Source organism: Eleginops maclovinus, chromosome 11 (assembly GCF_036324505.1).
Source record: "Eleginops maclovinus isolate JMC-PN-2008 ecotype Puerto Natales chromosome 11, JC_Emac_rtc_rv5, whole genome shotgun sequence".
Taxonomy (NCBI): domain Eukaryota; kingdom Metazoa; phylum Chordata; class Actinopteri; order Perciformes; family Eleginopidae; genus Eleginops; species Eleginops maclovinus.
This window is the reverse complement of record NC_086359.1, coordinates 10,918,943-10,932,649: the sequence shown is the minus strand read 5'-3', so window position 1 is coordinate 10,932,649 and position 13,707 is coordinate 10,918,943. Positions and strand designations below refer to the sequence as shown.

At 39.4% G+C, this 13,707-nt stretch overlaps 1 protein-coding gene across 3 annotated transcripts; it reads left to right on the top strand.

Moving 5' to 3' along the window:
* Positions 1-4,732: 4,732 nt before the first annotated feature.
* Positions 4,733-13,543, top strand: adad2 (adenosine deaminase domain containing 2). 3 transcript variants are annotated; one of them, XM_063895642.1, is made up of 11 exons: positions 4,733-4,846; positions 6,132-6,279; positions 6,531-6,648; positions 7,261-7,303; positions 7,874-8,002; positions 8,581-8,728; positions 8,917-9,087; positions 9,392-9,606; positions 10,415-10,649; positions 12,243-12,375; positions 12,513-13,543. In XM_063895642.1, the coding sequence occupies exons 2-11, from the start codon at positions 6,146-6,148 to the stop codon at positions 12,621-12,623; spliced, it is 1,437 nt and encodes a 478-aa protein (XP_063751712.1). In that variant the 5' UTR covers positions 4,733-4,846; positions 6,132-6,145; the 3' UTR covers positions 12,624-13,543. The 3 variants fall into 3 exon arrangements, with proteins under 3 accessions (XP_063751712.1, XP_063751710.1, XP_063751711.1); XM_063895640.1 differs by having other exon boundaries at positions 8,578-8,728; XM_063895641.1 differs by having other exon boundaries at positions 4,743-4,820; positions 8,578-8,728.
* The last annotated feature ends 164 nt before the right edge of the window (positions 13,544-13,707 follow it).

Sequence of the window (13,707 nt, the reverse complement as noted above, 5' to 3'; positions counted from 1 at the left end):
AGAGAGGACAGGAGAGGAGGATGGAAAAGTAAAAAAAAATGAGGGGGAGGCTGGGGGAGGTCAACAGAAGGAGAGGCAGATGCTCGTGCCTTGGATGCCTGTGCGCAAATAATTATCCTGATGAGATTCACCGAGAGCGGCACGAAATGCAGAGGAAGAGGAGGATTTGGGGAATACCTCACGACACAGAAGAAAAAAAAAAGAGACAAAGGATGTTTGGTTTTTTACAACATATTGCAGTATAGTGTGTATATGTTGTATGTGGGTTATGCACCTACTGTTTCTCCTTCATCTGTCTTGCGTTGACTCCCTCCTCGTCATACATGGCGTGAGAAAGTGGAGCCTCCCTCTCATCTTTTAAAGATGCATGAAGCAGCAGCTACAGAGAGTCAGGGGGAGACTGTATAGGAGATAAAGCAAGAAGGAGCACTGAGCATCAACTCTATAAAAAACACACACCGCTCCTCATAAACTCTCAACCCTGCAGTTTCTGTCTGCTGAGAGGGATTAAAATGAGTGGAAAGACAACGAAAATGAGTGCGTAATCAATTGTTCCTGTCTCCCTCCTGCATGATTAGATTTAGAGGCCAGCCCAGTATGTGTCAGTAATGTCTCTCTGCTTCAAGTGAAGCTGATATTAGGACCACTGTGTGCATCCTAATATCACGAGCCACCTCCGTTTTGAGATTCTGCCCGGCACAGTTGGATGGCAGCACATCAAAAAACAGAACCAACACCAGTCTCTTTCTTCATGCTCTGGTGAAAGAGCTTGATCTGTGTCTAGCTGCAATATACTGCTTTTCCTGAGATTAAAAGAAAACACAGGTGTGAGTGTGCACACGACCACCTGTCTAGTTCTTTTTTACACACAAACCCCTGAAATTCACACACATTCAGTCAATCCTTTCATGTGATAGGTCTGTTTCACACATGTCGGCATATGTATACTTGCCTGTGGATGTGTCAGAAATACAGCATCGCTTTGGGCTACTGATAACCTATCATTTTCTACCTGAATTTAATCTTTTTTAACCTAAAGATGAAGCAGATAGTATGAAGAAAAAGAATACCACTGCTAAGACATGGCAGACAAAGACCTTAGTCACCTTTCAACCTTTCAACCTTTGCAGGCATTTGACATTTAGTAAAGCGGGACAATACATTTTAGATAGAAGATGTCAAGTAATGAAAATTAGATAATGTTGAAATGTATTTTGACAAGAACAATTGTCTACAGGCATGCTAGCAGCTCTGTGAGGCTTTGAGCAAGTTGCTAATGCCAGTATGCTAACATGTTCACAATTAAAAGCTAAGGCTCTTCACCATCTTAGTTTAGCGTGTTAGCATGCTAAACATTTGCTGATTAGTATACCTGAAGTATAGCCTAGGCTGACGGGAGGGTCATTGGTTTTTAAGCTCAGTATTATTTGGTTATTATCGAAAGTATTGGACACATCTGGAGCTAATGATGCAGCTACTTTTTAAAAATAATTTTGAAGGATAACCAAAGTTTTGACTATTCCTCTTGTAATATGATTTCACCAGAATACTACTTGGAAACATGAATATCTGTAAAAAGACAATCAAATTTATTAATGATTTGTATAATCAAACTTTTAGATGTTAAGCTCATTCAGATGCATTAACACTATGTTTTAAGAAATATGATTATGCATTTCTCTTGTTCAATTCAAAAGTTTGAGGTCTGCTTTCAGAGAGACATTACTTTTGAATATCCACGAATTGGACGTCCATACTGATCAAATTATTATGTATCTAAAAAAATGCTTGCTACATACAGTACAACTGCTACTGTTACTAAGAGAAGAAGCAGGAGGTTTTGTACATAGCGTTAGGATAAAATGAACATTTTGGTAAAGCTGGATCCGAAGCCGTTATTGTTTGTTCCCTCCCTTCTGCCTGCTGCTGATTTGTAGGTCATATGTGAGTATCAGGAATAAACCAAGGGAATGAGTGAAAGACTTTTACCCTCTAGTGGTGAGCCTTGGGAAAGGCCTGTCAAATGTATTTAGGGAAAGGAATATGAATGTCCAATTATCCCTGTTCAGTTGTGCATGGAGGCAGTGACCCAGTTGGAAATCAGTTTCAGATTTCTGAATTTTATATTCACCAGAAAGTCTGAAACACTTAGAGAAGAATGAGAGGCTTATGTACATATGTCAAAGTTTTCTTTTTTGGAGAGCATAAATCATGTATGGTGTCACTATTCCACCCTGCTACTTACAGCAGAATCAAAAGAGCGAAATGAATCAGATGCAGCAGCTCTAGTTGCATTTTAGAAATGTTAGTGAGGTTGAATTTTCAACTTCTTATGGAGTGCAATACATTGAAGGAATATGCTTTTTAATGTGCTTTAAAAGGTTTACCAGCTTTGATTTTCAGAAATGCAGACCAGTATCTTGCGCCATAAAGGGTTAAAATGTGTATTTAATTGGGAAATAATCCTGAATATTGTCTTGCTTAGTGCTGGTTTGTTATGAGTGTTTATGTTCAATTATAAATAATTTATCTTCGTAGACACACATAATGCTTGGTAAACAATCATCATAGCTTCATAAAGGTCAGTTTGTGAGTTGACCACCTTTAGACAAACTTGAGAACCACAGTTAACACATACACACAATATGTTACACACTGCAGCAGCTAAACATTGTGTAAATACGAGGGAAAATCACTGCTAAGTGCAGAGGGAAAATCCAGTTGGTTGAAATTCAGGTTTTCTTTTCCAATGCTAATTAGCATAAATGAATAAATCTCCGTGATATCGCTGACAATTGAGCATCAACAATAATGCTCATCAACTGTGCCTAGTGGTGTTTATCACACTTAAAACACAAACACATCCAAGCACAATCCCACTTCACAGTCATGCACACAATGACATATGTTTAGAAAAATTGTCAACGGGCTCAATGTTTCACAGTTTTGCCTGTCCCTATTCCAACAGAATAGCTGTGACAATGTATTTGGTAAACACCGTCCCTGAACAGAAAAAATATATTGAAAATATTGAATATCTCTACGGTGTTCTGTATGCCATCACTGTTTCATGGTCTTTTTTCACCCACTAAATAAAATAAACAGGGAAATCTCCGAGCATGTGAGCCAATGTGTGGGAGTGAAAGCAGAAAAATTAAGATATAGATAGGGAGAGAATGGGGAATCGAAAAAGACAAAGAGTGAGGAGTCAGGGAGGGAATATGTGGTATTTAAATGAAGATGGCACATGGGATAGTTTTCCAATGCACCTCAGCTGGCTCTCATGAGATGGGAGTGACTTAACATTTCAAAGTTGTGTGTGAAACACAGACACACACACAGGCTCTTAAGAAATTCTCATTCGGCTCAGGAGAGAATGATATGAAGGCTTTCTGTTGAGGTGAAGGGAAGGGAAATAGAGTTCAGTCGAGTTTCACAATGATCAGGGAAACATGTCTCTACTGCAAATAATGCCACACAATTACACGCGGCTTAGTAAGATGTGTCTGTAAGCAATTTAATGTAAGAACTGCAAACTCATTTCAGCGTTGGAGCTTCCTTGTTGAATGCATTGGTGTATATATTGGTATAAATGAGTGTGTGTGCTGCACAAAATATTTAAAATTCATAGAAATCACCAAACCATTCTGCACCCATTTGCTTATTTATTGCATCCATACATAAAATATGACTGACCCGTTCTTTCCTTTCCTTCCATTTCGCCAATTCAATCTAAATTCTACCTAAATGGGGACATCCACATAGAGTTCACAGTGTGAACAGAGATTGGACAGTATATTTACTCAACTATGTAACCAGCATGTGTGGACATCCCCCTGGTCATTTCTGATTTCATCATGTTGAGATGTAGTACTTTCTTATATGCCCATCCACTAATTGCAAACCTATTACCACTACTGTATGTACGTGGAAATGATGTAAAGAGACTCTTCAAATAAAGATAAAAAGAAGAAACACATGATTTGGTCTGGGGCTGTTTCATGGATTTGACAAGGCCCATCAGTTCCAATCGATAGAAATCTTAACGCCATGGCACACAGTGATATTTTAGACAATAATCCAACTGTGGCAGCAGTTCTATCATGACAAAACACCTGTGCACAAAGCAAGATCAATACAGAAATTATTTTTAGACTTCAATGAAAAGAAATTGAATGGTTTGCACTAGCCCTAACATTATAACCATTCAACACACTGGGGATGAACTGGAGAAATAGACATCTGTGCTCAATCAGGGTTCAAGTCTTCCCAGAAGTGTAAAGGCTGTTCTGGCATATTATTTATGGCCATAGTTTTGGAATGAAATGTTGTGGTGAAAGACATAAAAGAGTGGTGGCATACAAGATACTGCATAACAATTCTAAAAAAAAAAATCTTTTCAGGGACAGTGTTTCTCAAATACATTGTCACAGCTTCTTCTTTTGAAATATGGAAAGGCAACACTGTAAAATATTGAGCCTGTTGACAATGCACATTCATAATGTGTATGTCTTTTCAAGCTGTTTCACTCACCAAACTACCTATGAGACCTACCATGACTGTACACTTCACTTGCATCAACAATTATAAACAAAACTATTTAATTATAATTCTGAAATGGGGCAATCTTTGTGTGCTAATACGTTTTTATATCATTTCATGAACACAAAACAATTTACCGGAACTGGACCTGACGTACATGAACAAATCCCCCCTTCACATGCCTCCAAGGTTGCCAGGTTTGCCTCCCCAACACGTCCTCATCACGGTTTTGGATCTGCACAGGTGGAAAACGATCACGACCACCTTATCTTTTTCAGGTTAGAGGAACGTCTTAAGACCGAAGGTAACTTTGACCAACATGTGTTCACAATATTTTTGAAAGTTAGGATCGTTTAACCTCAAAAAAGATCGACGTTTTTTTTTGTTTGTTTCTTTCTCAGACTGGAGACTTTGAACAGCGTATTGTGCACATGCAACATACCGCTTGCTAGCTAACACGCTCAAACATTACTTCAGAGTTTCGAGGGGCGAAAAGGAAATTCACTTTTTGACGTTCAGGGAAACGTTTTCTTTCACAGTTTCGTCTTAAAATGTGCAAACGCTTAGGAGTGTCGTTGAAGAATCATGTCAAAGAAAGTCTGGTACAGTTGTGGCTTACGTTCACGTTCGTCGCTAGCTAAGCTAACAGTTGTGTTGCTTGGCTTAAATCTGGGTGCTATATTTGCTGCACTTTAAACTGCGCGAATTTGTCTAGAAACACGTCATTATCGATTAATCTTTTCAAGTATTCTAGTTAATCATGCGGTTCAAATCTGTAAAAAAAAAAATACTGTTTTTATTTTGAGTGGTACGAGACAGACCAAAGCAACCAATTGTCATGACTGAAAGGCTCAACCTTAAAAATAAGGCGAAGAGGAAAAGTATGTATTGTACTTAAGTACCAGAGTTTAGAAATACAACTACAAGTCCTGCAATCAAATTTGTTCTTAAGTAAAAGTAGAGAAAGTATTGGCACCAGTATACATTTAAATTACAAAAAGTACTCAATATGCAGATCGACCCATGTCATAATATTATAGATCATACGTTTTGAGTATACATTTATATTAAAACATGAGTGTGTTTATTTAAAGCTGGTAAAAGTGCAGCTAGTTTGAATTCCTTTGTATGGTGCAGGGTAGCTTGTGAATTTATTCCAGGTATAACTAAAGTCTTTTTTGAGTGTTTTTTTTTATTATTTAACATTATTAATCCAAAGTAACTAAAGGTATTAAATAGGTGCAGTGGTTTAAATGTACACAACTTTACTCTGAATTGTAGTGAAGTACAATAACAAAGTAGCAAAAAAGTGAAATACTTGAGTAAAAGTACCAACAAATTGTACTTAAGTACAGTACTTCAGAAAAGCCTGCTTAGTTACCTTACACCACTATATTCTATTACTCTCTGAACGAATCGATTGACTGCATTGTTTTATCATAAGCAACTGGCAAGTTCATTGCAATTGGATCTTAAAACAACAAGACTTGTTATTCTTGGAGCATTTGTAAAATGAATCATTTTGTTGATTATTTGGGCAAGCCTTAACCTGAAACCATCACATTAACTTAACTTCTATTTGTCTACAGGTCGCTTCCTAAGCATGGTAGATCAGGGCGCAGCTGAATACAGTCCGCAAAGAGGTGCTGCTAGTTTTCTGTCTCTGCCAGCCCGTTGCAGTCCTCAGGTCCAGCTGACCGATGAAGGGCCCTCCTACAGTGATGCTGCTCTGCTCAGGTAATGAAAAAGGTGGCAATGTTGTATTGTGTTTACACCACAAAAGGCAAGCTTTACCTTTATTGAGATCAAACGTATTTTATTTGCATTTTCAGTATCAATGTTATTGTGATTCCATAACACATGTCTTTGATAAACATATAATTGTTGTTATGGTTCATCATTTTCTTTTATCCTCTATGCTCTTTTGAAGGACTAGCTGCATCATTTACAATGTTAAATGTTTTCCATTGTTTATGTTACCATCTCAGGAAAGATCTACCTGCTTCCACTGACCAAGTGAAAGAGGCATTACTTTATGAAGAAGGTGATGGACCAAGAAATAAGAACACTTCTTTTCCAAAACTCAACATCCTATCGGGAAATAAGGTAAATGAATACAAATACTACTTTCTCACTACTTAAGTGGTGTTTATTAGCAAAGACCATTTGTCACCTGAGATATTAAATTCCAAAAGAATAGATACAATAAGTATCTGTCACATTCAGCAGCCGGTAGCCAATTTCCTGCTGGGGTTCTATCCTTATATGAAACACTACATGCAGTTTCTGCTTTCAGGTGGAATGTGTCCTTCACATACAACTTGAAATGATGAAGGAATATATAACGCTATTAAGATCTATTTGAAAATATGACATCAGAATAAAATCTGAACATCTGTGTTAGTTAACAGCACATTACTTGATTGGCAAGTATAGCAGTTCTTGATATCATTTTCCAGCTGAATGGAGGGGTACAAAGCCATCTGCAGCCACCTTGTCTCTTAAGCCGGGAACAGCAAAACATTGTTAACGTTAATCTCACATTTACATGGTCCTTTTTGTCTCATTATCTGTCCCTTACAGTCTGTTTCCATGTGCTGACATTGTCTTGTCAACAATGTTCTTTACTAGAGAAACACTAGAGAAGAAGGTGGTGGAGAAGAAAAAGCTCTGCCCTTTATTTCACCAGAATGGTAATGCTTCTTTTTTTTTTTTAAGGAGGAAGACTCGGATGATAACCACGCTGCCGTCTCTCTCCGTGGTATGTCACCAGACGGATGCCTATTCTCAGATGAGGAGCTCCTCATGGACCAGAGATCCTAATCCCGACATAAGCACACAGACTGAAGCTGGAGTAGATGTGTCTGGTGCTCTTGTAGACTAAAGGGCAGGGGAAACTGCTCTGGAGTGTTGGATTTCTTCTCACTTAATTTGGTCCAGGCTTTTCTATGTCCAGGTCACACAGTAGTGGAATAAACTGCAGACTGAAGTCCGGAGAGCTGAGGCACCACGTATCTTCCAACACAAACTAAAAATTATATTTGTAGACCTCAATACCTCATGCTAGCACTACTGAGTACAAGAAACAACTCTTGTGGTTAGATATTTTGGACCGAGTGTCCGTGAAACAAATGCATGCTCTATTTACTGAACTCGACCATAAAGACAGATACAAAATATTTGATTTATTTTGCTAAATGGTTAAAAATATGTATTGGATAATCTGGAAAAAATCTGAACAGGTTTTAGAAATCAGCACTGATATGGTGGTGTCCAAAATACATTTATCTCTAAATACATAGCTGTTTTCGTTCTTTTTCTTTTCTCGCAGTTTGGAAAACTGACCACCACAAGAACCACATGGCAGCTTTAAGTAGTGAGATGTTTGACAGCCTGATGAAGATGTGTCCTGAATTCCATGGCTGTAAGAGCCACATGGCAGCATTTGTCTTGATAAGAGGTAAGCACCTTAGGTTTGGTAATCATTTTTTTTATTTCAAGCCATTTTGTTGTTTTTGACTACTTTTTGAAGTCAGTCAGTCTTCTCTTCTTATATCGAACACTGATGTCACTGCTTCATCATGTACGATTTGATTGGCTGCGTCAAAAGTGCGTCTCCATAGACAACAAAAAACTGACTTTAGGAAACTTTACAGTATTATAAATGATCGTTTAATACATTTCTGTTCAGTTCCTGTTTATTTATGGCATTTTACGTCATTCTCAGAATAGCAACATCCCTGAATTAATCACCATGCTCACCAGTGCCAACCACGATTTTGACATTTTGATGGCAGAGAGCTGTCAGTTATTTCTGCTTTTTTAAATTCAAGGTCTGATTATTATTATTTTTTTATGACCTATGAGTCCATTCAGTCACCAGCTGTGGTTTGAATGGAGACAGATGAGGTTGGTTTATGAATGTCATTTTAGTCTTTTGTTGTTTATTGTTAAACATGTGTCATCCCTTCCTAGTTGAATGCCATTCACACATTAGTGTCCATGTCAAAGAAAGAAAGTGTCATTTTCCCACAGAAGAGCCGGACACAGCGGGTCGTCCATGTGAGCGTTACACGGTGGTGGCATTGGGAGCTGGCCGTTCGAGCAGCAACAAGTGGCTGTGCTACAACGGAACAATGGTCCATGACTGCCACGCCATCATCATCGCCAGAAGGGCTCTCAAAAGGTACAAAACAGCTTCTTTGACCCCAGCACAGGCCGTCATTTACAAAATCATATCTTAAGATGTATAAATATTGCCTTTTTCATCTCTTGTTGGAGCAGGCAGCCTGGATCAGCACACTCACTGCTTCAAACCTTTGATGGTGCTTGTGTGGCTCAAAGTGAGAACTGTTTTTTCTGGCTTGTGTTCAGGTTTCTGTTTAAACAGCTTCTGCTCTTCTTTGATGCCGATCCAAAGGCTAAGGAGAACTGTGTTTTGGAGGGGAGTGCAGACAGCCACCAGCTTCAGCTGAAACCCAACACCAGTCTGCATCTCTACACCAATCAGTGTCCTGAAGGAGCGGCTCAGAACCTTTACTTCAAGTACTGTTATTCCCAACTTTGGCTTTGTTGAAAGAAGTATTCTGCAGTCGGTGTGTAAAATGTCCTCGGATGATAGAAACAAAGATCTCCTCCAAGAGAAAACAATCATTATTATCATAAACGTTTCAATACATTTTCTTAAACTTAGAACTGTTAATACTCTCTTTTAAGTGAAGTCATGTATTATATCTTGTTTGTTTTAATGTAATGCACAAGAATGGTGTAAACTAGTTAATATGGTTTACACAAGTGAACGGGTGAATGGTTTCTAATCGCATAGAACACGTCCTTCTCTCCTGATTAGTGGCCCTGCAAAGGATATTTGGACTACTATGAAGCTACAGTACATTTCCAAGGGCCTGCTGGTCCCAGTGGCCTACCTCGACCCCAGTCAATGGGGGGCCAAAGTGTGCTGCATGTCTGGAAGTGACAAGTTGTGCTGCTGGACTGTCATGGGGGTGCAGGGTGCCCTACTGAGCCACTTCATGCACCCCCTCTACATCACCAGCATAGTGCTAGGTAAAGAGCCTTAAAGGTCTCCTATTATGCTATATTTGAACAATATCTTGTAGGGCAATGCAAAACATGTCTGTGAAGTGTTTTGCTCAAAATACCAAACAGATCCCCCATTGTAGCCATGCCTCATACCCCTTTACTTCAGCCCTGTTCCTGAAGTGCTGATTCTGTGACTGCCGCTTTAAATTTGAGCTGAGCTGAAGCTGGCCACGCCCCTTTGCAGCGTCATGCATGAGAAGTTTCTAACAGAGATACTCAGCTAAATGCTGCCGTGATTAAACGCCATATTATGTTCCAAACCACATCAAGCATTATTTCTGAAACACTTCTCAGTGTTTACCAGAACAGAGACATTATATGTATTATATATACAGCAACTGCAAGTCCCTCCTGCAAGCATCCTGCTGAACACACAGACACACAGAGCTGCCTACTCGAGGGATTTCAGCTCGCGACTGTATGTGGGGGACGATAGGTTGGGACGTTTCACATGGGTGGGATGTTGCCTGGAGTTCAATGTAAAGCCAGCCTGCATTTGGCATTATAGGGGACCTTTTAAAGCTAGCGTTCCATATTTAAGGAAATACGCCTTTTTGCATTTTTGGCCTGGAGTTATATGGGAAGTCTGTTATTTTAGGTAGTTTAATTTCCAAAGCTGTCATAGACACTTAGTGAAATGTTTTTGAAGCTGTAATGATACGGTAATTTGGAATGGTGACTTAAATCATCTTACATGGATTAATTTCCCCCGTGTGTTAGCTAATGCCTGAATGTTTTAGGAGCAAAAACTGAGCTTGTTGTGATTATTTAGGGGGCCAGGAGTTATTTAAAGAAGAAGTGTCTAACATCACCAACATGCGACTGGGTGACGGTTGGGAGGACGTTCTGCCGCTGTCCTACAAGAAACACAACATCTACTTTCTCTGTGGAGACGTCGTGAAACCTGCTGCGGTCTGCCCACTGCAAGACGACCTCAGCGTCAACTGGTGCCTTGGGGACAAGGATGTTGAAGTTCTGGACAGCAGCAATGGCCGCATCATTGATGGGTAGGAAGCAGATTCAAGTGTCAATGATTCTGAGAAATGGTGTGCAGTAATGTGTCCTTGCATCGGGAATGTGAGAGTGAATTGTGCTATCCCTGCAGTGTGTCCTGACCTGACTAAAGCTAACCTCATTTAAACTCTGCAGCCACATCCAGGGATAGCGTAGAACTGCTGGCGGTGCCTGATGCATTGTGCTTGTTGGACAGTCTCAGTGATGCCTGGGGCTTCTGCCATGTCTTGCTTTTTAGAGCTGCAGACAAATGCTGATGTCCAGTAGCTAGAGTGTGACACAGACGAGGTTCTCACTGGAGTCGACGTCATCCTTGGGCAGAAATTACAGCCCAAAATAGATCTGAGAGCCTGCTTTGCACTCGCAGTGATGCTGCATATTTCTGCTTCGGTGCTGCAGCCTGAACTAATAGTTTTAGGCGACACCATAGTTTAAAACTGTCACGATGAGCTCTGCACACTGTTCCAAACAATAAACTATAAAAAGGCAAAGAAAATAGGCTCCCTGAATAAGTAAATGAATTCAAGGGCAAAAATGGCAAGAGCACATACTGTACTGAAAAAGACTAATTATAGTGTGACAATGAAAGAAGACGCTGCTCCTTTATTTAAGTTATGTACAAGTAGCCTGCCAATTATTCCTATCATCTTTAGCAATAGTTTTTCATCACTGAAGCAATGAATTGTTTCCTAAAAGCCTTGGCTTGCCCTTGTCATCATTATAATTTAACTAAATCCAAAATGTCAGCTAATACATTACAAAATAGCTTCGGAAATACCCCTGATCCCAGGTACATGGCGTCAATAGAAAAATTAATACTGGCATTATTAGAGAACATTGTTGCTCCTGCATACTTCCTCTGTAAATGAAAGTCAGTTAAGATGAAATGAAGATATTTATTTGAAGACATGAGAGAACAATCCATATATTTATTAGGTATTCCCTCAAAAGGATGTGATGTCACCCTGCACAGCCATCTGCTAAAGTCGGCTCCCATCAATACTGTCATACTCGATTCCAGCACAGAATTTAGTCTTTCACTGAAAACACTTCTCACCACCGGTCTGCCCGACCCCCCCAAGAGATTTCCTGCTAGGTTTCCCCTGAGGAAATTGCTTAGCAGCAGTGGTAAGTGCTGCCTGCAGGAAACTCTTCCCTCAGTCAGCCAGACCACATTTAAGATTTCTGCTGTAACAGCATAGAAGAATTGTCTCGCACAACACTTTTTGTTAATGTTCAGCACGGCTAAGCCCCCGAAGCGGAGGCTGCATCCTCCAAAATAGTGTTGACGGTAGAAAAGTATGTTATGAGCAAGTCACTTAATGCAGTGCACATTTTACATTTACAACTTTTGGTCTTACAAGTGGATACCTGATTCAGCACCCACCTCTCACTCCTGCTGATTACCTGGCTAGCTTTATCATGACTCATGGGTGAGGTGTGTGTGGGTTGATATATCTGAAAGGGTTAATACATTTGAAATCCACTAGAAAATAATACAGTACTCAAAGCGATCAATACATGTTTATAAGACGATCAATACATCTAAAGGGAAGCGTTAATTAAAATATTAGCTATTTTCCCAGGTCTCCTTCTGTGAGTGGACCCGACATGTCCAGCAGACTTTGCAAGAGAGCCTTCTACAGCTACTTCCTCCGAGCTGCACAGGTCAGCGGGCAAAGCTACCTGCTGAATCTTCCCGTCTACCACAGACTCAAGGTCAGTTTATAAATGATTACACAATGACTACACATTCAACCCAGCAAGCCAGGGTAAATATGTGAGTGAATTGGAACTGTTTCATTGATATTTTTGGACCGATGTGATGCATGATGATGTAAATGTTGGTTTTATAGATGGAGGCCGTTGTCTACCAGACTGTGAAAGAACTGGTCAAGCAGTGGTTTCTGAGTAACCATGCAGGTCCCTGGAGTTCAAAGAAGCTGGTGGACTGCTTCGGCATCTGAATGTGCTCCTCACTGAGCCACAGAAGTTTAAGTTCCTCTTGAGATTTAGTTCACTTCTGTTTGCTGTGCACCTCGTTCAATACCTTCTTTAACAGCAGTTCTAGTTTCTGTTTTACATAAAATATTTGAGTTTTCTGTTTGTGTAGGTGTTTGAGAAAAATAATCGAGACCCTGCTGTTTAGCAGCACGGCGAAGCAGTCGGTGTGAATGAGCAGTGGGTGGGAAAACACAACTTAAGGGCACGTTCTGCCAGTGAAGTAGAATTGAGGAACATCATCACCCATTATCATGTTTGTAGCCAAAATGTTTTATTGATTAGCAAAAAGATGTTTTGTGTTGATAAAAAACACATAAATAATTTTGCCCATCCCTTATACTGTTTGGAGTGTCATTCACTGATCTATAACTTTACACATTTAGATATTTTTACTCCTATTTGTTCTGATTGCATCCACAGCATGTTCAGTGTGTTCGGAGTCAGATCAGCACCTAAGAACCAAGGATATGGTTCACAGTTTCTACCTCGTTAATGCTCACCTCATTTGTATTTAAGCTTAAAAATATAATATTTCAGTATCCTTATTTCAGACCTAACTCTGGCACTATACAAAAAGTGACATGCTATTTCTGGTGTCAAATTTGTGAAGAAAAACAATAGGTAAAAGCAATTATATATTTATTTTTTAAGTCTCTTTTTTAAAACATTTTTCATGTATTTCCTGACTGTCTGCTCGTTTGATAGTTGAAAGCATTCTGTAGTTATATTTTGTGTCATGGTTTACCTATTTTTTTATATGTAACAATCCACAAACTATGACTCCAACAACTCTGCTGGTCTTCAAATTAAAATGGAAACGTTTTGTTAAACTACAGAATGAATAACTGTTGCAAGTGTTAAGGGACTGCAGTCCATAAAACAATCCAGGTAAAATAAATTGCGTAAAAAAGACCAACCATGTGGGAGTTTTATGTAGCAATGATTTCTGTGCTGTCCAACATGCTACTCCAGTCAATGCCAGGGGTTTATTTAAAAACATACTGACTATTTTGGATCATCACATAGGAAGGTGTCAGAATTTACAGA

Excerpts from the sequence above, each read along its gene's own strand:
- adad2 (XM_063895640.1), top strand. The coding sequence starts at position 6,146 with ATGGTAGATCAGGGCGCAGCTGAATACAGTCCGCAAAGAGGTGCTGCT. Across the intron at positions 8,003-8,577 it reads AGCATTTGTCTTGATAAGAG|AAGAGCCGGACACAGCGGGT; the intron begins GTAAGCACCTTA and ends ATTTTCCCACAG. Across the intron at positions 10,650-12,242 it reads AATGGCCGCATCATTGATGG|GTCTCCTTCTGTGAGTGGAC; the intron begins GTAGGAAGCAGA and ends CTATTTTCCCAG.